General features: G+C 41.7%; 6 protein-coding genes and 1 non-coding gene across 8 annotated transcripts in view; 3 read left to right on the forward strand and 4 right to left on the reverse strand.

Annotated features, from left to right (window-relative positions):
• LOC6574452 (myb-like protein I) overlaps positions 1-3,766 on the forward strand; it is a 50,857-nt gene extending 47,091 nt beyond the window's left edge. The window contains exons 2-3 of the mRNA XM_032733753.2: positions 2,501-2,930; positions 2,998-3,766. Of these exons, the coding sequence (XP_032589644.1) occupies positions 2,501-2,873 (373 nt within the window). The 3' untranslated portion in view covers positions 2,874-2,930; positions 2,998-3,766. The remainder of the gene's footprint in view (positions 1-2,500; positions 2,931-2,997) is intronic.
• A 527-nt stretch (positions 3,767-4,293) lies between these two features.
• On the forward strand, positions 4,294-9,325 carry LOC6574453 (DNA polymerase alpha catalytic subunit). The gene is made up of 7 exons (XM_002000464.4): positions 4,294-4,405; positions 4,460-4,654; positions 4,727-5,733; positions 5,792-6,827; positions 6,896-8,432; positions 8,494-8,972; positions 9,058-9,325. Exons 1-7 carry the CDS (start codon positions 4,390-4,392, stop codon positions 9,249-9,251), a joined length of 4,464 nt encoding a protein of 1,487 aa, XP_002000500.1. The 5' UTR covers positions 4,294-4,389; the 3' UTR covers positions 9,252-9,325.
• Positions 9,323-12,006, reverse strand: LOC6574454. The gene is made up of 4 exons (XM_002000465.4): positions 11,723-12,006; positions 10,038-10,294; positions 9,667-9,964; positions 9,323-9,593 (listed from the first exon to the last, which is right to left on the reverse strand). Exons 2-4 carry the CDS (start codon positions 10,267-10,269, stop codon positions 9,323-9,325), a joined length of 801 nt encoding a protein of 266 aa, XP_002000501.1. The 5' UTR covers positions 10,270-10,294; positions 11,723-12,006.
• A 955-nt stretch (positions 12,007-12,961) lies between these two features.
• LOC6574455 lies at positions 12,962-13,068 on the reverse strand. The gene has a single exon (XR_047504.1). It is a non-coding gene; the product is annotated as a U6 spliceosomal RNA (small nuclear RNA).
• LOC6574456 lies at positions 12,962-13,893 on the reverse strand. The gene is made up of 2 exons (XM_002000466.4): positions 13,752-13,893; positions 12,962-13,680 (listed from the first exon to the last, which is right to left on the reverse strand). Exons 1-2 carry the CDS (start codon positions 13,847-13,849, stop codon positions 13,332-13,334), a joined length of 447 nt encoding a protein of 148 aa, XP_002000502.1. The 5' UTR covers positions 13,850-13,893; the 3' UTR covers positions 12,962-13,331.
• A 270-nt stretch (positions 13,894-14,163) lies between these two features.
• LOC26527678 (terminal uridylyltransferase Tailor) lies at positions 14,164-19,262 on the reverse strand. 2 transcript variants are annotated; one of them, XM_032733542.2, is made up of 7 exons: positions 18,965-19,262; positions 16,208-16,466; positions 15,947-16,147; positions 15,036-15,278; positions 14,819-14,983; positions 14,559-14,754; positions 14,164-14,495 (listed from the first exon to the last, which is right to left on the reverse strand). In XM_032733542.2, exons 2-7 carry the CDS (start codon positions 16,215-16,217, stop codon positions 14,330-14,332), a joined length of 981 nt encoding a protein of 326 aa, XP_032589433.1. In that variant the 5' UTR covers positions 16,218-16,466; positions 18,965-19,262; the 3' UTR covers positions 14,164-14,329. The 2 variants fall into 2 exon arrangements, with proteins under 2 accessions (XP_032589433.1, XP_015022943.1); XM_015167457.3 differs by lacking the exon at positions 18,965-19,262 and adding an exon at positions 17,235-17,344.
• On the forward strand, positions 17,352-18,840 carry LOC6574457 (argininosuccinate synthase). Its single transcript, XM_002000467.4, has 3 exons — positions 17,352-17,570; positions 17,634-17,879; positions 17,953-18,840. The coding sequence occupies exons 1-3, from the start codon at positions 17,400-17,402 to the stop codon at positions 18,787-18,789; spliced, it is 1,254 nt and encodes a 417-aa protein (XP_002000503.1). The 5' UTR covers positions 17,352-17,399; the 3' UTR covers positions 18,790-18,840.
• Positions 19,263-27,257: the final 7,995 nt, after the last annotated feature.

The raw sequence follows: 27,257 nt of genomic DNA on the forward strand, positions 1-27,257 counted from the left end.
CTTTGAAGCGAAGGAGTTGGCCTAGCTGTAAAATAAGTCCATTTCGCGCAGGGTCGATTTCAGATTTATGAACTTGAAAAGCGACAGCAGCAAACAAAAGACTTGAGCAACAAACTTGACTATGATTTATAGCCAGAAAAGTTAAACGCGACGTTTAAGCAAACAAGCTATGACAGACACTGAGAATTGGGTCAAAATTAGCAAGAGCTTTTCATTAAGTTTACGATGATGTGCTATAATTTTTCGTAACTAGAATATGGGTGAACCGAAGATGACCTCAGCAAGAGGAAACGGAAAAAATTATATGGTTTTTAAATACATTCTAATAAATCATATTTTATTTAGCATAAACAAAGTTTAGCTAGGCGCGGCCTATTTCAAGTTTCACACACTTTAATTGGCGAATACCCTTTGCTGCTTATAGAGATCAAACTTTCGCTGACATCGCTCTAAATATCAAGTGAAGAGCGTAAATTGTGTGAAAAAATGTACCAAAGGAATTTTCTCACAACACATATGCATGCACACGCATCGGCCCAAACAATATGAAGATGTTTATAATATTATAATTAATTACGATTTTTTTTTTCTAAAAAAATAAACAGAAACACTTTCAAAAGCACAAAACTCAAAGTCAAAGCAAAGTTCAATGCCAAAAACAAACAAACAAACAAAAAAGAGCTACAAAAGCTGAAAAGGCATTTATATTGTATGCAGCTCAAAGGTATGCTCCCATCTGCCAACTGTTTTCCATACGCGGCTGATAATGCTTAATTATATATACATAAGCCGCAACGAGACAATGCAACAAGGCAACAACAATGCCTTTGATAATGTACAAACGAGTTCACACGGCGCTGCCATTCAAGAGAATCCAAAAATAATAATAACAAAACCAACTCAAATGCGCTTTGTTGGGCACTCACTGAGTCTTATGGACAACATTACGATTGAGTGGCCAGCGCACTAGTTCAATTTAATTGTAGTAAAACATTGTGAGCATTGACTTTCGACTACAGAGCTCATCCATAGAGATGGCCCGTGGAGTTATAGGTCCACTTAATTAAAGATCGCCCCCCAAATCGCTGCATTGTGCCATAAATTAAATCCGAAATCCCAAAGCAAGTGCCACATTTTGAAGTTCAGCAACAGCTCCAAAAAGTATGAAAAAAAAAAAAAAATATGTATATATATCCGTAATGAAAATAAAAACTCATTTAACACGGTTTATTTTTAATTTATTTATGCATTAAGCGCCTGTCGCTCAACGCTTCGTGAATGCCAATTGCTTGGCCACAGCAGCAGCAACAACAACAACAACGAAGACAGCAGCAACAGCAATGTTATATATAGAAGCAAATTGACATTAAAAACTATTGACATCATGAGGAAGTCCAGTACAAGGCAGCCTATGCTAATTATGTTTATGCTTCATGCTTATGAGGCAATGCTCAAAAAAAATTTCAAAAATTGCATTGCAATTGCAACTACTTGTTACAAAATATTTGTTTCATTATTTCTTATTTGCATGCATGCGAATCGAAGTGGTAATCGAAATTAAAAATATATTTGCATTTTAGAACAAATTATTTGCATCAGATGAAAGCCAGGCTAGGGTTTGTTCGGACTTCCCCAACTCTTGATAGACATGTGTAGAGCTAACTGAAAGCTAAGCTAACTATTTAGAGCATACATATACAAACATATACATGTATATGTCTAATCCTAATCGGCTTTGCTGAAAACTGGCTGACAAGACTACTTGTCGCTTCACGCTTATCACAACATCGTTATTTAAGCATTTTTGGGTAAACAATTTGAGTCGCGAATAAACAATTAACTTTGACCAGCGGCCGTTGCGCATCTTGAACTCATTTGCATCTTTTATTGTTGTATTGCGCGAGTTCACATATGTAAAAAAAATAAAATAAATAAAAAAGCCACAAAAAAGTATACAAATAAAAGAGAAAAAGTCTCAAAGAGGAAATATTCATTGGTATATATATGGATATATTTTGGTGGACCAAAAGTAGCGCAGCAGCTGTCGAAGATCGATTGCCAGAGCTGCGAGTCGCATAAACAAATTAATTAGCATCAATAAGGTCGACACAGCATTGAAAATTGCATTGGTATATGAAAATAAACAGCACGCTTCGTGGATGCTGTTTAAGTTAGTTGTACATTAAATATTCACAATGGCCGAGATCTATTAACAAGCCTTACTTTCCAGCTGCAAGAGCTTGGCTTGTTGCTAGGTGGCCAATTTATTTTTGTATATTTTGCGTATGATGTGTAAGGCAAGTTTTTGGGACTTGGGAGATTTGGTGGCCAGTTCGCAGTTGAGTGCGACTCATCTTTTAGCCGGACATTATTATTGGTTGGGTTGTTTGTGAACGCTGTTCACACCCTCAAAGTTTTTGGCAAATAAAAAATAAATCAATTAGCGCAATTCGCTGACTAATCCAATTTTCCACACTCTCCACACTTTTTCTCGCTGCAGGTACATTACGCCAGCCGCCGCAGCAACAACAACAACACAGGCCGTAAGCACGAGCTGCAGCTCAACGGGCGGCACAAGTCTGGCGGTTTATCCAACAGCCACGGCACAGGTGTATCGCTCCAACAACGGACTCGATGTACTCGACTGCGCCGGCCTGGAGCATCATAGTGGAGCAACAGGAACAGCAACCGGCAGCAATTCCAGTGGCAGCGGCTTTTCCCAGCGACTACGTGAGTTGGCCGCCTCCGCTGGATTGTTGTCACTGAAGCCACGCCAGCCGCTGAAGCCTGTGATTAAGACGCGAGGCTCGCCGGGTCCCGAGTTTCCCAAGAAGGTCACCTTCAGCGCCTTCGCCACGGTGCAGGTGGTGTGACTTTCCAACACAGAACCTGGCAGTTGCGTGTTGGGGACGCAGGCACTATATAGCTAGGTAAACACAAATATGAGCTCCAAATAGTAAATATTTTGCTAATAGTTTGTTTATGTTTTTATTGCAGGTGGCGCGTGTCTTGCATTGTTAACCATTATTGTTGTTTTGTTGCTGTTATTAAATGTTTAGCATTACTATGGATCGACATCTGGCAGACTTGGAGAAAATATTCCTTAAGTTAGATTTATGTTTGTGCCATGTCTTTGGCTTGAATCTGTTATGAAATATGTACCAATATATGTATGCTCCATAGCTGAAAATACCTCAAAGACCCTACAACCATCTTAAATTTGAATATCCAGCACAATCTTTAAATCAATCAATCATCAATTGCACCAACTTCCTCTCTCTTTCAATGTTTTAAATGCTTTTCCTGGAAGACTGACATTCTTTTCGATTTCACAGTTCCTTTCACTATGTATTTCACTATTCACAACTTTATTTTCCTAAATCCTCAAACAGTATTTTTCCCATCTTTGTATTTCTTGGCAATACTAAATTGTAATCACAATCCCAAATTGATGACTACACACAAAAATTCTAATATTTTCTATCGAATTGTAAATATGTATGAATTTTTGCATAGTCATAAATGTATATGTGGCGTTTATATGTGTAATATGTAAGTCTGCTTGAGTGTATTTGTATATATACCAGAACTTTACATATGTATTGTAGAAAACACGATATAAGAGTAAAATGAAAGATAATTAACTGCCTTCTATGAACACGAAATATAAACACAATTGCTGTATATTGTATTCTAAATCTATGATTAAAAACATTAATTTAAGCTAATATTATGGATGATCGAATAAAAACGAGAGAACAACAAATCGCCAAACTTTTATTAAACGAATAGGGGGGCCTTTATTTTTAAACTTTGGCGCGTTACATGCGCAGCAGCAATTAGTCGGGGAATATTTCTTTAACAGATATGTTAGCATCAGTTGAATCTGTTGTGTAGAGAAGCAACTGTAAGCAATCTAGCACAGGGAATTGCTTACATTTTTAATAGCTTACGCGCTGTAAAATAAAATAAGAGAGATCTGAACAGCTGAGGAACAAGTCGCTGTTTTAAGGAAGTTTGCTGTATATAGAGGCGTAATAAGATCACAGATGTATAGTGCTAGCATAAGTAGCATAGTTTTCTGTTAGCCAAAATGTGGAGTCGGATACTGAGTCTGTTAACAGTAATTACAGCGGTACTCACATAGCTCAGACTTGAACCTCAAGCCACGATTGTCATTTAACAGTGAGCTCAAGCATTTCATGTGGAGCCAATGTTAACTGGCGGAGCAATTCTGTTAAGTGTTTATCTAATATAATGTGGCAACACTAGCGTTCAAAGAGTTTACATACGCGTTTCAATGTGTACACACTGATGTTTTCCCGCCTTTTGTGAAACAATCACTGGCTGCGCAAATTAAAACATTCAAAGAAACTTGCTGTGTTCCAAATGGCCGATTCACCTTGTAAGTAATAAAATATTATTGCTTGATGTGTTTATAATAAAAATGCCCAAACAGCTGGACCGCGTGTCAAACGACAACGCATAGACAAATCCGGTCGTTTCGCAGCTTTGGAGCGCCTCAAAAGTTTGAAGGGCACCAAAAACAAATGCCAGGTGGAAGAAAAAGTGGACGATGTGTACGAAGTGGTGGACGAACGGGAATATGCGAAACGAGCAAATGAGAAATATGGCGGCGATTGGATTGAGGACGGTAAGTAGAATTTCACATGAATGACAAAGACAAAACCTATCAGCCAAATATGATTTACGTCTACGTCTACAGACGGCACTGGTTACGCAGAGGATGGTCGTGACTTCTTTGAAGATGAGGATGACTACTCTGATGAGGAAGGTCGCGGTCAAAGTGATAACAAGAAAAAGAAAACGGGCAACGCCAAGAAGCGGCCACGCGACGACACAGGCCCAGCCAAGGGGAAGGCGTCTATTCGAAATCTCTTCAGCAATGCGATACCAAAGAAGGCGGACATCAAAAACAGTGTCAAGGATGACGATATTCTGGCAGACATATTGGGGGAAATCAAGGAAGAGCCTGCTGGCGACTCGTCTGCATCGCAGCAACAAAAAATAATTGCGCCAGCTAAAATTGTTGCCGCTGCACGCAAATCTGATGCTCTTGCGGCTAAGGAGTATATGAATAGCTTTCTGAGCAACATCAAAATGCAAGAGCAGCAGCGTAAAAAAGAAGCAAGCAATGATGACGAAATGCTTGATCGCATACTGCAGCCAAAGGCAACAATGCAGCCTAACAAGACGGCGACGACAATTGCAGCGTCGGCTCTAGTCAAAGTAAAGCAGGAGGAAACAACTGAACAGCCCAGGAAGAAGGCAAAGAAAGAAGCTACGCCGGAACCTGACGACAATGACTTGGACTTTAGTTGCTTAGATGACGATGAGAACCAGTTCGAGTTGGCTGCTTCGAAGGTCAAGCCCGCTGTCAAACCAGAGCTTAAGGATATCTCCGCATCAGTTGCGAATGGCGCTGCCAAACCAGAAGCAGAGGACATGAACAAGCTGCTTAACAATTGGGAGTCGATATGTCAAATGGATGATGATTTCGAGAAATCGGTGTTAGCCAGTGAAGCAGAGGCAGCCGCCGGCAGTGATCCAGTTGACGTCGAGCAACTGCGATTTTGGTACTGGGAAGCTTGGGAAGATGCGCAGAAGCTGCCCGGCGAAGTTTTTCTCTTTGGTCGTACGGCAGACGGCAAGTCCATATGTGTGCGTGTTCAGAATATCAATCGCGTGCTCTATCTTCTGCCCAGGCAATATGTGAGTATTAAACTAATGTCGTGGGCTGTAAACCATGATTAAAGTGTTCCAACTTCAGTTACTAGATCCCATTACAAAGGAGCCCACCAAGCAAAAGGTCACAGCGGCCGACATGTACAAGGAGTTCGATACGCACATTGCCACCGAACTGAAACTTGATACGTTCCGTTCCCGAAAGGTTAGCAAGAACTTTGCCAACCATGCCATAGGCATCGATGTGCCGCAAACCTGCGACTACCTAGAGGTTCATTACGATGGCAAGAAGCCGGCGCCAAATGTCTTAAATAAGAAATACGATTCCATAGCGCACATATTTGGCGCCAACACCAATGCGCTGGAGCGCTTTCTTCTGGATCGCAAGATCAAAGGTCCGTGCTGGCTGCAGATTAGTGGCTTCAATATAAATCCAGCGCCCATCAGCTGGTGCAAAACCGATGTGACGATCACGGAGCCGAAGAACGTGGAGCTCGTGCTTGAGCAGGGAAAACCAACACCTCCGCCTCCTTTAACTCTGCTAACACTCAACGTTCGCACATCTATGAATCCGAAGACACTCAAGAACGAGATCTGCATGATTTCGATGCTCACCCACAATCGATTTTATATAGACAAGCCGGCGCCGCAGCCTGCCTTCAACCGCCACATGTGCGCCCTTACCCGACCCGCTGTCTCCACTTGGCCTCTTGATTTGAATCTGCAGCTTGCCAAGTACAAGTCCACAAAGATCTACAAACACGACTCTGAGCGTGCGCTGCTCAGTTGGTTTCTGGCGCAGTATCAGCAAATCGATGCAGATCTTATAGTCACATTTGACGCGATGGATTGCCAGTTGAATGTCATAACGGATCAGATTGTGGCCCTGAAGATACCTCAGTGGTCGCGCATGGGACGTCTGCGTTTCACACAAACCTTCGGAAAGCGTCTGCTGGATCACTTTGTGGGTCGCATGGTTTGCGATGTCAAACGCTCGGCGGAGGAGTGCATAAGAGCCAGATCCTACGATCTGCAGACACTGTGCCAGCAGGTTCTCAAGCTGCAGGAGTCGGAACGCATGGACGTTAATGCGGATGATCTGCTGGAGATGTATGAGAAGGGTAAGCGGAAGTCAGTTGCAGCTAAAATTATAATTGTCGCGAATAATTGTCTCTTATATCACCGGCAGGCGAAAACATTACCAAGCTCATCTCGTTAACCATGCAGGACGCATCCTATATGCTGCGCCTCATGTGCGAGCTGAATATCATGCCATTGGCACTGCAGATAACCAACATTTGCGGCAATACAATGACGCGTACACTTCAGGGCGGGCGGTCCGAACGCAATGAGTTTCTGCTGCTTCATGCCTTTCATGAGAAGAACTACATTGTACCCGATAAGCTGCCACAAAGGCGTGGCGCCGTAGCCAACACTCAAACTGATCCCGATGCCACGACGGGTAATGACACAACGGTGGCTGCGGGCAGTGGAGCAGCTCGTAAGAAGGCTGCATATGCAGGTGGCTTGGTGCTGGAACCTTTGCGTGGACTATATGAAAAATACGTGCTGCTCATGGATTTCAATTCTCTGTATCCGAGCATCATACAGGAGTATAATATTTGCTTCACCACAGTACAACAGCCGCACGATGCGGACCAGCTGCCTGTGCTGCCCGACTCTAGTGCAGAGCCAGGCATTTTGCCAATGCAGCTGCGCCGCTTGGTGGAGTCTCGTCGCCAGGTCAAGAAGCTAATGGCTGTGCCAGACTTATCGCCGGAACTGCAGATGCAATATCATATACGACAGATGGCACTCAAGCTGACTGCGAATTCTATGTACGGCTGTCTGGGTTTCGCGCATTCTCGCTTCTTTGCACAGCATTTGGCAGCTCTAGTGACGCACAAGGGACGAGAGATCCTGGTTAACACGCAGCAATTGGTGCAGAAGCTCAACTATGATGTGGTCTATGGCGACACGGATTCGCTGATGATCAATACGAACATAACGGACTACGATCAGGTCTACAAGATCGGACACACCATCAAGCAGAGCGTGAACAAGCTGTACAAGCAACTCGAACTGGACATTGATGGTGTCTTTGCCTGTTTGCTGCTTCTCAAAAAGAAGAAATATGCTGCCGTCAAGCTGACCAAGAACGCCAAAGGCGTGTTGATACGTGAACAGGAGCACAAGGGCTTAGATATAGTGCGTCGCGATTGGTCCCAGCTGGCCGTGATGGTAGGCAAGGCAGTGCTGGATGAAGTGCTCTCCGACAAGCCTCTGGAGGATAAACTTGATGCGGTGCATGCCCAACTTGGTCGCATCAAGGACCAAATAGCAAAGTCCGCTGTGCCGCTGCCGCTGTACGTGATTACAAAGCAATTGACACGTGCACCACAGGAATATGCCAACAGCGCGTCACTGCCCCACGTTCAGGTGGCGTTGCGCATGAATCGAGAAAGGAATCGACGCTATAAAAAGGGCGACATGGTCGACTATGTGATCTGTTTGGACGGCACTACGAATGCGGCCATGCAGCGTGCCTACCATCTGGACGAGCTGAAAAGCAGCGAAACCCTGAAGCTCGACACGAATTACTATCTGGGCAATCAGATACATCCGGTGGTCACACGCATGGTGGAAGTGCTCGAGGGCACCGATGCAAGTCGCATTGCCGAGTGCCTGGGCATGGATTCTAGTAAATACAGGCAGAATGCGCAGCGGTAAGTGTAGCCTCCCAACTTGTAGTTTCGCTACTTACGAAGATCCTCTACACTCACACAGCGTTCAGCGGGAGCGTACGGAAGAAGCCGAGGGTGAGTCGCTGCAGAAAACCACGTTGCAGCTTTATCGCCTCTGTGAACCCTTTCGCTTCAAATGCGTTAGCTGTAAGACGGAGCAGCTTATGGCCAGCGCTTATCGGCCGGGCCCCAACAGCAGTCATGTGCCGGTGCTGCAGCAGTGCGTCAATCCCGAGTGCCAGACATCGCCCATGCAATATTTGGTTAGCATACGCAATCAACTGCAGCTGTGCATGCGAGGCTACGTGCAGCGTTTCTATCGCAATTGGCTGGTGTGCGATCATCCTGATTGCAACTATAATACAAGAACCTATTCGCTGCGGCTCGAGCTGCGTCGACCGCTGTGCCTCAAATGCAACAGTGGTGCCATGCTGCGGCAATACTCGGAGCGCGATCTCTACAATCAGCTGTGCTACCTGCGTTTCATATTCGACCTCAGCAAGCAGCAACTGCATCAGAAACGTGAGTGCAACAATAAAGCTCGCTGTGAACTAAGACTAACAGTTTATCCCTTTCTCTCTCTCTCTCTTTCCCTTTGGCTGTGTAGCTACTCTAACGCCTGAACTGGAGCAGGCGTATCAATTGCTTTATGACACCGTGGAACAGCAATTCCAATGCTCCAGCTACGTTGTCATCTCGCTTGGCAGCATTTTTGCGCGCAGCCTGGCGCTGTCGACGCTGATGCCGCCCAAGAAGGCGCAGCAGGATAATGAAATAGCCAGTAGCTTGGCGGATGTTTAGTTAATGCACAACCTCAACTTTTATTAAATCTACGCACACTCGCGAGCACAAATATATAAATCTTTGATAAACTAGCTAAGAAATTTTTCGAGCGGAAAGTAACGGAAGGATTCATTGAATATATCCGTGAATGCCGTGCTCACCAGTTCATTGATCATCGGTCGAACAAATGGCAGGCCCAGTTGCCACATGCTGTTGATGACCCCATCGGCCAGTTGATTCAATGGTTGTCCCTGCAACAAATTCCCTATATGCAACTCCATGCGGCCAATGTGATCGACCTCCATATGCACCTTGAGCAGTGAGCCCGGTTCGCCCACGCGTCGTACGCTCGTCGTTTGACTGTGGAATGCAGTATGGACATCAGATTAGGAAATAAATATATAATTCTAATACAAATGTTAAGACAGTGCACCTGTAGTCGTAGAGCGTCAGATTCCAATGACCCTGTCGTCGCAGCTCGGTGCCCAGTATCTTGGCGAGGAACTCGTATTCACCCTCAAGACTCTTCTCGGGAAAGTATTGCGCATAGACGATGCGCTGATCTTTGGGTTCGCTGTGAAATTTCGTCACCTCGGAGTGCGACCAGCCGTATTCCGAGACATTGCGCAAGATCAGCTTTAAGCTGCCCGGGCCGTGCGGATCGCCCCGACGCAATTCGACAAACGACGAGTGATGCGGATCAAAGGGCTGAATATTGTAACTGGGCACACCTTGTTGCATGAAGAGGGGCACATTTTGTTAACTCGCTCAATTCCACTTGAACTCTTCATAATTGTGGCTCACCTGTTGTGAAATAGGCGCGCAGATCGTTGAACACCTGTTTCATGCAATCGTTGTACGCATCCAGATTCGCTTCATCTCTGTGACAGCGGCCGATCAAGTGTTTCAGATCTTCGTCCACGTCTATTTGACTGGATGCACTGGTTTTGCCCACAAACGCCGCAATAATAACAAACACAAGGAAAGTAACTGCTAAACAGTGACCGTTACAGTTTGGAAGCAGCTGTTGCGACATGTTGCTGCTTGCTTTGCCCCGCGCCCTGTCGAATACCAACGAAAATGATGTATGTGTGTAAGTGTGAAATGCTTGTATGTTTTGCTTATAGTCTTAAGCAGGTGCGAAGCGCAAACAGAGTTGACATTCAAAATATCTATTATTGAATATTTAAATATGTTTTGGCTTGATTACAGTTTTAGTTGCACTGAGCTACTGTTAGGTTGAATTTCAAGAGATTGAAATTCGTTTTAGGTAGTTATAGATGGAAACTGCTTGGCTCTAAATTCGTTTTCGTTTACTATAATTTTATTTATTGAACAGCTTCTTAAAAGTAATTTTCAACCGCTGTGCTGGCTTGAACTGCTTTGACTGTTGCTGTTTGGAAGTTTGAAGTTCATTTTGTGCTTGAATCTTAAGAGCCATGCTGCGTCTTAATAGTTGTCTTTTAGAGGTAATTCCCAACATCGTTTACAAAAACCTTGCAGAGCATAATGATATCAAGTCACGCAGAGCGAGGGCTGTGCCCATGCTGAATTCATTTAATAAATAATTGACTTTAAATAATTAGGATATCAAAAAATTGGCATTTAAAATATTGGTAGAAAACTGAATTGTCTTTGTTGATCATCACTATATTTTAATATATATATGATTAGAATCTACTGTGTCAATGGCCTCTGATTGTTTACTTAAACTGCGTATTTAATTGCGATTTAAACGGCTTTTAGTGCTTTACAATTGCAGTCGTTCGCAGTTTGAACTGGTTTCTGTCTTTGTATAGATTTCTTATCTGCGGGCCTGTCAATGCTTGACGGAGCTATCACGATTCTCAGGGCCATGTCGGAGTGCACAAACAGAAACACTTAGTTAACTCAATTTAAGGTACAACTTTTTATTTCAGGTGCTCATCAGGGTTTGTTTTTGTTTTTTTTTTTGTTTGTTTCTTTCTTGTATTATAATTTCCGCTGCACTTGACCTCTTTTTGTCGAAGCCACTGCTGTAGGTTTTTGCTTTTATTATTGTTTTTTATGGATTTTACTTTGATTCATTTGAGGTTGTCATTAACGGGCGCTGGAGCGCAGAGAAGCATTTAGTGTAAACAAATGACTTGTACAAGACACAAACTTGCGGGCGAGTAGAAAGATTGGACAATATGCAGCTCTATGTTTGGCCGTAGGCTAAGCTTTTTAGACCTGGCCACCTCTGTTGACATGCAACATCAACCAAATATATATATGTATGTAAAGACCACAACAATAACAAGCGGCAAATTGTGAATTGTGCAGCTTTGGATTGCTGCCGGCTCTGGCCAAGCTTCAGCTGACCAAAGCCAGCCAACAGCTGAAAGTTAGTCAGTCAGTTAGTTGTTGCTGTTGTTGTTAGTTTTAGTTGCAAATTGTGTAATTTCTTTTGCCACTTGAAATAGCGCAACTCGTTGTGTGAGGCAAGCCACAGTTTGAGCTTCACCCACCTGCTGCAGCTCCGAAAGATGTTTATTTTACGTTGTTTATCGATCGTTTATTTTGATTTGTGGCGCTATTTTGGCACTTCAACTAGTTGACCACAAATGTGCTTCCTGATATTTGGGTTAGAGTGAAAATCAAAAATTCAACTTTTCGTTCCGTATGCAACGCCCGCACTCAGGTTTACAGTTAACTGTTCCGAATTCGCGATACCTTTTATATTTTATAAATACATTTGCTTAATATATATTTTTTTTTTGCATGTGAATCATGCGAGCGTCAACTGGCAACTGACTTCAAATTTTGCAGGCCAGCCAAATATGTGAGTGGAAACGCCACTAAGACTGGGCGACTCGGAGAGCCCGGCCGAATAGGCTGCAAAGCTCATATACGCACACATACTCGCACGCTCTTTGGTAATTGTCATTTAATTTCCTTATTTACTTTGAGGCAAACCCACTTTATGTTCGTAAGCCGTATGTGTGCCCATTTGTCGTGCAGTGGCCGAGCTGAATTTAATTAGGCAACATCGTGCGGCCATTTGGCATTTATTTCATTATTTATTGTCGCGTACGCAGAGTCAAGTTCATGGCGTTGAATACCTTAGGGTTTCTTTCGTGCGTGTATAGCAGTTCAAAATGTAATAGCCAAATATTTCAATAGATATTTCGATCCGATTCGATACGTTGCGTATCTTAGCGAACGAAGGCTGTTGCCGTGCTTGCACGTGAATTGAAACAAGGTTAATTTGAATTTAAACGTATTGTAAATACTGCCCGCCTATTTTTTGTGGCGCCATCTGTTGCACAGAGTTGGTAGCTCAGCAGCGCTTCGTTAAATAATTGATTGGTTTGCAGTCGGCATGTCTAACTGGAATTTTAAAGCGAAAAAAACACTTTGTAGCGCCATCTATGGTACGAGGTTTATTAGAGTATTCGCTACCTTAAATAGTCGTTAACTTTATATTTGCTAATTGGAATCGAAGTATAGCGCCATCCTTGGGCAGACAGCAACAACTATTAGTAGCAACTATAATTGCAATATTAATTATAAAACCGCAACCGCTTCGTTAAGTTCAAGCTGTTTGAAATTATTCGGCTATACGTTTCTGTGGACATTTGTTGATGGCTGGCTAGTGTGAAAATTTATAAAATACCATTTGCGGTTGAATACTTTAAATTTTGTTTTATATTATTTTGAGCAAGTGCAGATTTATCAGAGATTCTCAATATTAAAGTACTGACAAAAAAAATGTGGAACGCTTCACGATTTTGCGTGTCATCCTTGCGCAGGGGCCATGCTAATCTTCTCTGTATCGTTCCAATTTTAGTATATGTTCTGCCGAAGCAAGAACGAAGTTCTCCTCGATAAAACTCATATTTATACTGTCATGCAGGCGAACCACCAGTTGGGAATTACAAGCCATTGCTGACATCTAGGTAGCGCACACAACTTTGAGGGTTGCTCTATGGCAAAAATGGTCTCTTTATTTGCTACAATTGTTATTGGCGTTTAAATATGTTTAAGGTATGCATTTACGTGTGTATGTATGTATGTATGTAGTTCGGGTCCGTTGCGATTATTCGAGTATTTGGCAATTGATCCTAGAGTCGACGTTCAGTATTCATAATTGGGCTCAATGAGTCGCTTCGAGAAGTTCTGCCAGCGAGCGCGATTGAGCCAAGGCAGGAAACGGGTCGGAATGCGCTTCTTCAGGTTATAGTCCTCACACCTGGCTCTCAGGCACTTCCAGGCGTGGTTGTAGTCGCTGCAGTTCGTGCATCGGTTGCAGACGCACGACAGAGACCTTGCACATCTGGCCTCGCTGTCCTGTGGGTAGCAGTCGTCGTTCACTTTGAGGTAGCACAGAGACTTGATGCAGAGCCCATCCCGCTTGCGATGGTAGCTGTCTGGGCAGATATCGGACTCAATGATCGAGGTGCATATGTCCGAACTGGCGTAGCCGCTGTTGGAGGCAGACCAAGTTGGCTTTTACAACAATGCGGTCAGGCGGATGGATCTGCGACTGGTACTTACACGGTGGCACTTTGCTGGCAAATCACAAATATTATGCTCAGGCCAAGCAGCAGACGGAGTCTATCCAGCCCATGGGGAATCAGCTGCGATTGGGGCATTATCAATGCTTAGCCTGGGCCAGGGTATCAGCTACTGTTGCCCAACGGCTTTGGGGAGTATCCTTTTATATTCGCGCGACTCCCTAATTAGATTCAAATTTATTTGAATAACATTGATTAATTAATGAAATTCGTTCATTAACTGCCCCCATTTTCAATTGAAAATCAATTTGTGCAGCGAGGCATGCCGCATGCGTCCTGATGGTCTAATGCCAATGCCACGGGACGATGATTTCAATTACATTGAATGCCTTCTATTCGGAGTGACAGCGCCGCTAATCGGCAGTTCAAGTGCGCAATATAAATGAGTGGGGTTTACTTCAAGTTCTTTAAATCAGAATTATATTTTCATTTCAAATAAATCTGGTTAGCTAACTACTAACAGATACATAAGATGAGATAAATGATAAGTGCAGGCAAATGTTCACTTGCGTTGAGTATTTCATTAGCTTTGTTCTTAGGTTCATAAACGAGAAATGGTTAGTTATGGGTAATCCGTTCAACGCGCTCCGAAGCGCATTTGACTTTGAATTTCGATAAGTGCATATAACGGATTTGCCATGCTTTGTTATAATTAAGATTAATGAAATCTTGGATGGCCACGGGAAATCGGGTAAAGTTATTATCCCGATAGAACATTTGGTATCTGGCAATGAATAAAATATGAAAATATTAGGAATCATCGAAGAGTATTTAATTCGCACACTACCTTTTCGGCATGGATACGTTGAGCATCGATCGCTCTATATATCTTCCCAAATAGGGGCAAATTGCATATTTTTCAAACCGAAAGCTGCCGTAGAATTCGAAAAACTCCTTTAGTTTAGCTCGTACATTATTCTCCGTAAGAGGTATTGCGCATGGTATTTTGTTCTGATGCAATTCGTTGAAATGATAAATGTAAGCTGTAAATTATTAATTAATTAAAGAATTATATTCAGCATTATTAATATTTTTATTGTTGCATACGTCCACTCCTTGGGCTTAGATTTTCCTGCAATTTTTCGATGGATGGAAGTTCATCCCGAATTTGCAAATGGAATATGAGCATCAAAAGAAGTAGATGGTTACGGAATTCCATATGCAGTCCATGCATTTTTATCCAATCTCTCAAATAGATTATCATATAACGGGCTGCAAGCACATATTAATACGTATACAAATAGTAGACGACGATTTGACTTACCGATTGGCTGCAGTTTGAATAGATATACGACTATTTTGTTCTGGCTGTAGGCGTAACAGTTAGTGAAACTTAAGTCGTACTGTAAGTTCGTGTGTTTGTTTTGAATTATCACTAAGGGACAATTGCCGCCGCGATTTTCAATGCGAATCCATTTCGATTGTGAATCAAACGCTTTTGAAATAAGTTCCTGTCTCTCAGAGTCCTCCCAAGTGGCACAACTCTTGTAATCGTAGAAGCTGTCGTCTGAATATAAGTATATGTAAGATGATTAAAATGACAAGTTAGACTGCTCCAGTTGCTGTACAAAAATGAAGCTCTTCTCTGGGACTAGATGCTGATGACATCTAAAAGTTCTGACCAAATATTTAGAGTATCGTAATAATGCCTCCTAATAGCAGCAATGCACATATTTGAATACAAACAACCGTTATTTTAATTGTAATTTGGAAACTACTCGTAGGTTTTCATGGCTGTAGTCTGTAGCTCTTGAACTGAATAACATATTGATATACTTTAATTCGTAAGCTTTTTTATATATGTATGTATGTCTTCACTTGACATATCCCAAAAATGTATTATATCCAAGACCTTATTGGTGCCAGTGCTCTCCCTGCCACATAGACGAATTGAGTTCGTATTTGCAATGCTCAGAGTGTAAGATATTTTCAAGCTGATATCGAACTGTTTGAAATATTCTTATCACATAATAGTCAAATTGTATTTGTTATATTTGCATTTTACGATAATTCGCTGAGCAAAACATAAAACTAGATTTCAAATGTTGACGCTAAGCAGAAAACGATGTGCATAAATATAGAAACACACATGTATTGTCATTTGTATATATGTATGTATGTATAGCATAGGCAGGCATCTACATAACTATGTATGTATGGGCATTCAATACTTACCAAATTCTATGTAAATGTCCAAGTCGGATGTTTCCTGAGCAATGCCCAAGACACGCGAGCCAAAGGGATAAAGGCGAATTTTCCGAGTCAAGTTTGCTTTTAAAAATGTTTCCAATTCCGCTGCAATCTCATCTACTTTATTCTGTATTTCATCGGCGATTCGAATTTTTTCCAAAAGCTTTGGCCAATATTGAGTAAAGCCTGTAGATGGAACATTAATAAAATAATCTAATGGAAAAATCAGTTAATTTTCTAGCTTACTCAAAGACATGTTGATATTCAAGCTCGAATCGCTATAAAGTTTAGACTCGAAACTTTGTTTTTTGGTAGTTCCCCAATGTGAATTGAATGAATTCTACCAGAATCCGATATTTCTGAGTAGTCTATAATGAAGTGTGACCATGTGAATAGTACTTTAAAAAACCAAATGCTTTCATGCTTAGGAATCAGTGTTGCCAGATTATTGATAACAAAAACCATTGAAAATGAGCCGGAAATTGAGGCAGACTGTGCAGAAGTCCTAAAACGAAAATGATTATAACTATTAATGTTCATATTTTCAATTTAGCATACCAAGATTAAGCCTCATCAAGCCTCGTTTATACATACAGATACATATGGGTATGTACATATCCCTGTTAGTATGCCTGTCTGTATATCTGTCTCTCTGTCTGCTTTCTAACAGAAGCCAGAGACGAATAAGAAACACAGATCATTTAAGTTGTCTATGTATAAATATGTATGCAGCTCGAATGCTGAAAGCAGCTCAAAGTGTTCCCATTAGTCACTTAAGCTCGACTGCAACTGGGGCCGGTCTCAACATTTGAGCGCGATTTAGTGTTTGAGTGAAAGTCGTCCTATATATGTAAAGGGCAGCAGCTGCAGCATTTCTTCAGTCGTACTAGACCTGCTGGGTGTCAGTCACTACAAATAATTTGTGAAATATATTTGCAACTTTTCGTATATTTTCTTCTATTTTTCATCTAGCACGCTATATTCATTTTTATATTCATTCCAATCTCTAGTAAGAGAATGGACTTAGTTATTCGGAACATTTTAATTTCAAATTATAATCATTCACGAAAGTGAAATGAGTATATGGGTTTTGTAAATGTCCGTCTTGTTGTTATATTACTTAAAATGGGTTAAAGCGAATATTATATGGCAGAGATCTTTTGATAATTTCTAATTCAAAAAGAATTACCAAATAATTCACAAACGGCGTTTTGTACCGTTTGTTTACCTGAGGCTGAGAGCGAGACTAATCTGTAATAATATGCTAACGTACTTCGAACAGATTGTTTTCTTGTTATCAGCCCGTGCGACGAGAGATGGGAACTGCGGGAGGGTGGAGGTGTGCCGCTGATAGGAAGCACAGCCTAAGTCGCTTGGCTTTGTGTTTTCTCGTATTCCAATTGGCAAACGAGCGCTGAGCAGTGCGGACTGTTTCGAAATGGTGGTGGAGAAAGTTATATTGGCCTATTCGGGTGGCCTGGATACGAGCTGCATACTCAAATGGCTGCTGGAGCAGCGCTATGAGGTTATCTGTGTGCTGGCCGATGTTGGCCAGCAGGAGAACTTTGAGGCAGCCCGCCAGAAGGCGCTCAAAATCGGAGCCAAGGAGGTGGGTTAGCGTGCTAATCAACGCCGATTGCTTCTAATCTCCAGACGACATACAATGTTGCAGGTAATCGTGGCTGATATCAAGCAGCAATTCGCCGAGCAGTACATATGGCCGGCCATCCAAATGGGCCTTATCTACGAAGAGCGTTATCTGCTGGGCACCTCGTTGGCGCGACCTTGCATTAGTGTCGCCTTGATAGAGGCCGCCAGGCGGCATGGCGCCAAGTACTTGGCTCACGGGGCCACCGGCAAGGGTAACGATCAGGTGCGCTTCGAGCTATGCGCATATGCATTGCAGCCTGACTTGAAGGTGATTATGATGGAGTCTGTGTGTGTGTGTGTGTGTGGATAGCAGCTAGCTGATTGTCATATCTCCGATGTAGATCATTGCACCGTGGCGAGATGTGGAGTTCTGTCGCCGGTTTCAGGGCAGGCAGGATCTGATTGCCTATGCGCAACTCCATGGGATCGAGGTGACAGCAAAGCCGGCGACACCCTGGAGCACGGATGCGAACATGCTGCACATTAGCTACGAGTCGGGCGTGCTCGAGGATCCGAACACGGTGGCACCCAGCAGCCTGTACGAGCTGACTCTCGATCCCTTCACACAGGCACCAAAGACGCCTCATCGTGTCTGCGTCCACTTTGAGCATGGACTACCCACAAAAGTCGCGGATCTGGTCACCAGTCGACTGTACAGCACGCCTCTGGAGATGCTCAAGTATCTGAATGAGCTGGGCGGCAGCTATGGCATTGGACGCATTGACATTGTGGAGAATCGCTATGTGGGGCTTAAGTCCCGGGGCGTCTATGAGACCCCGGCCGGCACCATACTCTACGCAGCACATCAGGACTTGGAGGTGTTCGCCCTGGATCGCGAAGTGCTGCGCACCAAGCAACTGTTGCGCGATCGCATGTCCGACTATGTGTACAATGGCTATTGGTTCAGTCCTGAGGCGCTCTACGTGCGACGATGCATTCAGCTGGCCCAGCAACAGGTCACTGGCCAGGTGACCATGGAGCTAGCGCCAGGCTACTGTCGCGCCATTGCCCGCAAGGCGGCCGATGCAGTTGCTGCACTCTACAACCAGCAGCTCGTCTCAATGGATGTCCATGGCGGCTATGTGCCGCAGGATGCGGGCGGCTTCATTGCGATCAATGCGGTGCGCGTACGAGAGCATGTACGTGCCTTCGGTCCCTACCAGACTGACCAGAACTAACTGATCAGCCACAAATATGAAAGCTATAAATAAATGAATGAACTAACTAGAGAATGCAGAATTATCAACTATTACTAAAATATTTCTCCGACTGCGTCATTCCCGGAAGAGGCTCTCATTGCTCTATAGTTTCATATGAATATTGAATCATTCTTTTAGCTACTTTTCTGCTTACCCATACATGTATATTTATAGACATACATATGTATATCCACTTATAAGCTATGTGTCGAAGCGTTGTGGAAACCAATATGCCCCTTTCAAATTGCAATTGCAAAATTGTTAGCAGAGAGACTTTTGCATTTCAGATTAGTATAAATCACTTGTATATTGTATATTCTTGCCTCTGGCAATATATACGATGTATGTAGATATTATAAATCTGTCTCAACTCTACGCAGTTGATGCGAGTCAGTCACTGCCCTCAATAGATGAATAAACAATATAAACAGCGACGGCTGACTTAACAGAACTAAAACTGATGTAAACAAATCAAATAAGCTTTGTTTATAAAACTCAAGCAGAGAGCCTCTCTGAGAGAGTCGTTGCTTATCTGGGAGAGTTTTCGTACTGAGTGTCGAAACCGTTGCACGTTTTTATAAAATAAATATAGCAAAATAATTAAAAGAATGTGGAATAAGTCTAACGAAATATTAAAACAAGTCAATTCTTGTTCCTTTTTATTATAAAATTGAGTACAAATATACAAAAACGAAGTGGAATATAATCAGTTATAGATTCAAAATATTTATGGCTATAAGACTATCGATAACAATAATCGGTTACTGTCAACAGCGGAGTATATTTAGTATATTTTTATTAATTTGAATAGAGTACACTCGTGCATATGGAAATAAATTTGATTTTTTTCCAATAGAGTGACAATTAAATTTATTTTAAATATTCACACTCGCTGCACACTTTGCAGTTATTTAGTCTAAATATAAATATAATTAAATAAATACATTTACAGACACACACACACATAAATAGATTGAGGCAATCATTCCATTGTTGATTTAATATATTTTCGACGCAAATCAAACACAATCCAATACAAATTAACACACAGACAACTACATATATACATATATATGTTTGTATGCGTATGTATGTGTATATTACGTACGTTTTTCCCAATTGCATTAATCTTGTTTCCGCAGCTGAGGAACGTACAGTCTGGGCAGGATGCTGGAGTCAGGCATCAGGCCTCGGGACGAGCTTACTGCACACATTCAACAAAAGACTTTCTCTGTTGCGAGCGTTGGGTAGGCGTGGCATATTGCTTATTTGCACTAGCAAATAAAAGCATAAACTAATATTATGACTGCAAATAGAGCCAGAAGAAACGAACGCACAGACAGCTATGTATATGTATGTACATACGTATGTATGGGTTCTGTTGACGATATATGTATGTATGTATGTATGTATGTACATACGTACATGCGTTTGCTTAACAACAATTGCCGTTCAGACTGTTTGCAAGCCAGATGTATGATATAAGTCGAATGGCAAACAAGCTAGTTATGCATACCCATTGTACATATGTTGAACAAAGGGTATATTAACGCTAGGTTAGCTTAGGTGTGCATGTGATAGACAGGACTTTCCTTGAGTACAGGGTATTTCGTTGCGTATTCACTAAACTTTGAAAGCCACAGCCAACGTCTCGATGTCCTTAGAGACATATTAAGCAAATACTTCAATATATTTTATGCTAACTCTGAGTTTTATACGTGTTCAGATAAATATTACATATTTATTTCGAGCCATGTATTTGGATGAGCATTCAGAGCCAACTAAGATTATGGCCGAAATTCAATTAAATCTTATTGCTTAGTACATAGTAGAAATACATTTTTTTTTTTTTCATTTTAAATACCATTTTCGTATATGATTTATCTATCTATATATTTTAATTAATAACTGATATTCTCTGTTTCAACAACTTGTCAATATTGTGCTCTAAACTAATTGTGGTAAGCTGAAAGTTCGTTAAGAGTCCTTTGACTTGTTTGTATGCAAAATGTTGGCAGACAGCCGTTCAATGTTGTTAACATACTTTTTATTTGTATGCCAGTGTGCGTGTGTGTGTGTTTGGGTGTGTGTTGGTGTATGTGTACAAAGTTTCAGTTTTAGTTTTAGTTGCAGTCAAAAGCCCAACCTCAGCGGCTATCTCAGTTGGCAGAAAGAGCCAATACAAACAGTTTGCATACTCGACCAACCCGGCATCCATTCACCCATTCATCCTAGCATCCATCCAGCCATCTAGCCATCCGTTCATCCATCCATCACTTTCATGACAGCATCTACAACTTGTTGTTGTTATTGCTTTTGCTTCGGGTGAGGCACACGATCAGACATCGTTGACATTGTAACTTTGTGTTAAATGGCAAAAACATTGTGAAAAAAAAATGTCTTTTTGATAGAAATAAACATGAGGATGGGAGGAGGAGGAGGGGCGAGTGAGTGAGGGGGTGTGAGGTTGATGCCCAGCATAAATGTTGGGGGAAAAAGTTAAGCGCTCGGTTTTGCGGGATTATTTGCGTGCTGTAAAGGATGTTGCTAGACTTTACTGCACGGCTTTTAGCTCTTTCTCTCTCTTTCACTATCTGTCTCTATTTCTCTTTCTCTCTCTCTGTCTGTCTAGATATTAATACTATTCTTTCTTTATGGGTAGAGCAGCTCTTTTATATGCCAGCCCAACTTTTATTGAGTTGGCTAAATTGAATGAAGGGCTAACCCCATCAAAGTGTTTTCTAATTATGGCGCATTACAGCAGCAAACTGTGACGAGTAATGCGATTTTCTGGATAGCTGACAAAATCAGTTACAGATGTGGTATTAATTACGTTAAACATTGCTTTGGCACTTTTTTTTTTTGTTTTTATGATGAAATCCATAATCTAATTTTTGTTTTTATGTAGAAGTGCTGGAACCTGATGAATTTCATTTGAGGGAATTCTTGGGCTATTCGTCGCCCTTGTTCCATCAAGGGCTTCTACAGGAAATGCCAAAAGATCCGAGTTTACAGAGCATTGGATAACAATTTCGTAATTTCCGGTGCATGGGGAACTTGCAATGATAACGGTCTTGGCATCTAGGGGTAATTGCAAAAACGTGTTAGTCGCTGCTTTTGGTAACGCACCAGGATGTCAGGGTTGCCAACTGGCAACAATTTACGCTCAGCTGGAGCTGCACCAGAATCGAGTTGCTGCAACGCCCGATACTTCAGTAAACATAAATTTATTTATGAGCATGTGGCTGTGTTGCGCCCCCACGCCCCAATCTCCCACTCCCCCATGCCCTAACGTCTCCACGCTCCACGCTCCACACCCTGGCACGCGTATGGCATTCGAGTCGGGCTGGCAGTCCCGGCTGTTGGTCGTCTCACAGCTACTTCCGCCGCGCTTACAAATTGTTTGAGGGCGAATTTTAATTATTCTTCATTGTTTTGATAGCGACGCGTGCTGTTCTCCCTCACACTCGAGCTCCTGCTGTTTCTCTCCCAGCTATATATTTGGCACTATTTTGCAAACGCCTGCAGCTAAAAAGACGAAAAAAAAAAAAAAAAAACGACAACAACGAAAGCAAATGCCGCATCGTGACCTCAGCGCGACCCGAGTGCTTGTTCATTTAGATTTGGCCCAACCCGCCAGCCCCCTTGTTCTCTCCTTATGCGCTGACAACTCCAGCTTTGAGGTGGCAACGAATCGGCGTGGGCTCCACCGCTGACCTAGTAGCAAAAACAATTATTCTTTTGTCTCTTTGTCCTTTTACCCAGCGCACATCCTTGCCACAGTTTCGCTGAGGCAGCTCCTTCTGAAGATCCGGTTAGCAGCAACTGACTTCAATTCTCTTTTTGGCTGGTTTTGCCGGAGAGCTTCTGATTTGAGTAGGTGATAGTATATTACCTAATTTAAGCTGGGATTGGCATAGGTTTTAATATCTTAACTAAGAGCTGATTTGAAAACATAATTGGCATAAGTCTTTTCAATGGATTATAAGGAGTTTCGTTCAATTTGAGAATAGAGCAGTTCAAAATTTACTACTTTCTACTATACAGCATAGGATTTAATCGGATAATGAACTAGAGATAAGATTTCTCAAAGAATTCAATACATAGAGAATAATTTCGTAAAATTCTTTCCATTGTATAGTCTTTGCAATCTTTGCAAAGTATCTTAACCAAGTCCTCGGCCTCGGACCTAAAGATCCTCACGGCAACTTTGCTGCGTGCCTTGGTAATTATATATAGAGGGCGCAGTCCCAGCTGTACTCATCGAGCTCTGAGGATAGTTTCGTTGACATTTTGCGCTGTCTTTTCCCTACTTTGCTGGCGTCAAAGCTCGACGAGAACTCCTTCAAATTGAGCAGCTCAGGGGTGATGAGAGAGCGGGAGCTGGGCGCACGACTGAGTTTTATTATTGAAATTTGTTTGTGTTGACTTTGTAGTTGGCGCTGCTTTTGGCAGCGCATCCCTTTTTGTAATTAAATGCAGATGAAACTTGAAAGCAGGTCACTCATACGCCTCGCTCTCGTGCCTCTGGCAACAAACTTAACTTTCAAATTAATTTTTATAAATAGCTTTTAAAATTATTACACTGACTGCCTGGAAGTGTTTGGCCTGGTCGCAGTTGCAGCTAACGCCAGTTGCCAAGTGCTCCAGTTGCTGACATTGATTGGCGCTCTTGCCCCATTTTAATTAATTTGTCAACTCTCAACATAAGAAATGAACTTAAGGTGGCCAATTCTTGCTAAACGATGGAGGAATTTCTCCCCTTTAAGGTATACATTCCACAGTTCCCTCAGATGGCGTAAAATGCTTTTGCTTGAAATGAATCAACATTTCATATGAATTTAATTTATTAGAACTTATGCAAAAAGTTTTGATTGAAATACCTGACAGGTAGCTGAAAGTTGTGGGCGTTCATTGCACCATTGATAAGTTAATAAACCTGATTGCACGTAAACTATGAATCAACAAAGTAAATATTTCGATGAGTTGGGGAAACTATGTTTTGATTTTCAAAATGATTGGATTGATGCTTGATCAAAGCAGGTTTAACTTTTGCTCGACTTTTCCAATTAAAATACCTATGCGTGTTTAAAAAAACAAGCTAATTTGTGGTTTGGCTGAACTTTTCGTTCACTTGTGGTGGGTGCAACAGTTCACAATAATTAATAAAATGGATAAATAAATTCGAGAACACAATTTCCTAGCTAGACGACGGGCAGCTGGCAACGGCTCCTAGCTGTTGTTGCTGCTGCTGTTGTTGCTGAGGCAACTGTGGAACGTGGCAGATTATGCTGTATTATCACCTGTAATTCCTTATTGGCAATCAAAACTTTGCCGCTTGCAGCACGTCCTGGGCGCAGCGGCGGCGCCGCACAGGAACCGTTCACGGCGTCATCGCGGCCTGCCTGCCTCACTCTTATTGGATTTTCTAGTTTCAATAAAAAGCGAAATCTGCGCATGCAGCCGAACTTTTAATTTTATTGGTAAACTTGCGGCGACTCTCCAGGTCCTCTGAGTGGACATGGCACCTCCACGGCTGCCGCCGTTGGGCAGCGAGGCCCTTCAATTGGAGGGCAGAGTTTCGCACATGCCAGCTGTGAAAGCGGGCGAAAACTTTTAAGTTGTTTTCCTTGCTTCAAGAGAAATTACATGTTTCAAACTTAACAAATTGAGGCAATTATCGGATATCGAGTTTTTCTAAAGAAATCGATAGCTCATCCCGTTATTTTGTTATCGAATAAAACCATTATCGAAATTCAAATTAAATCGATGAGGATCACTTTTTCCACAAGCTTCGTATTATTCAGTCTTTGGCATTGATGTACTTTACATCGAGTTTCGTAGCAATCAGCTTTTCGCAGCTGCCCTAACTCAAGTTTGTTTTTGTAACATGCACTAGAAGAGTTGATCCACAATTTCAGAGGCATTCATGGGGCTATGTTTTTTTTTCTGAACAAGCAAATTAAGATCAATATTTCCACAAGTTTTATCAATGCTCCTTCCATCGAGTCTCGTAGCATGCAGTTTCCTTAACTACATCTTTGTGTATTTATATATACTTTTTATTATAAATACATACACCCCAACAAAAAAAGTTATTAGCGTATTAAATTCCCGAAGTAAACACACGCTGCAGCCCATCCGTATCTATGCGCGCGCCTTTGCGTGTCTGTGTGTGTGTTTCTTATGTGAGCAGAAGGACGCGAAGAATTATTGACATATGTATAGGTTCCTCGTAGGGTTCAGGGAATTTCGTAGTCGAACAGACTCGACTTGAGCTTTCTTACTTGTTTTATCGTGATATTTCTTCATAATTACAATTAAATTATTAATAACTATCGATTTTTGCCCTAGAACTGAAGTATTACAAGCTTTACATAATAATAAATAATTATAAATATTTGTAAGCTATTGAAAAAATCTCTTTTTCTATATAAGTAATATAAGCTCTAACTATACTGAAAACTATTTTTTGCTGATAAACTAGACTACATTTAATAAAAAAAATTATTTTTGCAATAGAAATAAATTTTTAAAAATTAAATAGAACAGTCTAGAGTATTTTATTTGATGTATTTTATTAAAATAGGTCGACAGTCATCTTAACCACTTTACTTGCACCGCATGTAGCATGTACATGGCATATATTTTTAGTATTACCATAGAAAATAGTTTGTTTTGTTTTCCGTATGTAGTTCAAGCTTGATTGAAAAATACTTAACAAACCGCAACCCCACAAATAACTTTGATTGCACTTTCTTAATAATCTCTCACGTAGATGGACTGGGACTGCAACCAGCCAGTTCTTTACACTAATTAAGTATAAAAAAAAAACTATATATAGATAAAAAAAAGTAGGAGAGAAAGTAGAGCAATGAAAAAGAAATAAGAAAAACTTTGTACAAATGGCTCAACAATGCTGGACTATTCATGATAGTTCAGGCTCGTTGCGAGCAGCAAGCGGCAAGCAGCAAGCAGCAACCAGCAACCGCAGCTCCTTATGTTTTCAGTTGCCTTTGTTTTGTGCAGCTGGAATTAAAACTAAGCACTTCGCAGCACACAATGCACATAAGGAGCAGGCAGCGGAAAGACGGAGAGAGCGAGCGAGAGAGAGAGAGAGAGAGAGGGAGAGACTGCATAGCTTGGTGTTGTTTTGGCCAAACCAGAAATGTACTTCAAAAATCGTAAAATTGAAATTATAATTGCAACTGCAACTGATTCGAAACGCTCTTTGTTCTACCGCCATTGTTGCACGCGGGCGCATGGGGGTGGGCGTGGCAACTGGGGAGTCTTTATATAAGTGGCTGTTACTTCCACGTTGCCTGGGCCAACGACTGAAATCGACGCTCCACATCCGCTGCCGCCTGCCGCCTGCCGTCTGCCGTCTGCTGTCTGGAAAAAGAGATGGTTCTAATTATGGTCTTAACTTGCTGCATACTTAAAATGCTTGTCAAATAATAATTACTCGGAAAGCGTTCGCCAGTTATGAAAATGAAATACGTCTTCAAGAATGCTTGCTTTATATATATTCTTTTTTCTTTTTGTTCTAAATTTAAATTGCAGACGTTCTTTGTTAGCCCAGTTAGCCTGCGCTGTTGGCTGCATATTTCTGGGCACTCAGTTCATGTTCCGATTAACATCCGCACTGAACATGAACTGTGACGCCACAGCAGGTTTTTGCTTTTTCACTCTCTCTCTCTCTCTCTCCCTCTCACCCTCTGTCGCCCTCCCTGTCTATCTCCCTTTGTGTGTGTGTGTCCTTAAGCCTGAATCTTTGCCAAGTGCATGTGGCATGCCGGATGTTGTGACATTTTGGTAAGCGCACAAAAATTTCGACATTTTCACAAAAGCGAACATCGGGAATGCGCGCCGATATCATTTTGTGTGTGTGTGCGTCCCACATTTTCTGTGCTTCTTCTCCATGTTTTTTTTTTAACATTCTTCTATATTTTGTGCTACATATATTTTACCTAAATATTCAAAAAGTTTGCCCGTTGCCGGTTCTTTTATGGCATTGAATTTGACAATCTATGGGCAACCGTTTATTCGGGCTCTCCACTGGCTTTATCCGGCCATCTGAGTAGACATATCGAAAGTGATTGTTGGTTTATTTTACAGATTTTTGGAATGTGCAAAAGTGAGTTTATTTTAACCTACTTTTTGTAGCAGTTTCAAATACTTTGTATTAAATTAATTGATATGTCGGTTGTTAGTTCATATATAATATATTTGTGTGTTTTTAAATTATAATCAGAAATCATATTTTTGCCTAAAATTCGATAATTTTATACTGAAATTCGGCATATTGTTTTTATGTAGATGAAAATATAATTTATTTTTCTTTTTTATGCTTGAGCTGTACTGAACTCAAGATCAGGGCTTCGTTGTTCATTAATTATTTCTCTCCATCTGCTTGCTCTCTTCCTTTCTCCCTCTGTGTCTCTTAA

This window comes from Drosophila mojavensis, unplaced genomic scaffold (assembly GCF_018153725.1).
Source record: "Drosophila mojavensis isolate 15081-1352.22 unplaced genomic scaffold, ASM1815372v1 contig_231, whole genome shotgun sequence".
NCBI classification, from domain to species: Eukaryota; Metazoa; Arthropoda; class Insecta; order Diptera; family Drosophilidae; genus Drosophila; species Drosophila mojavensis.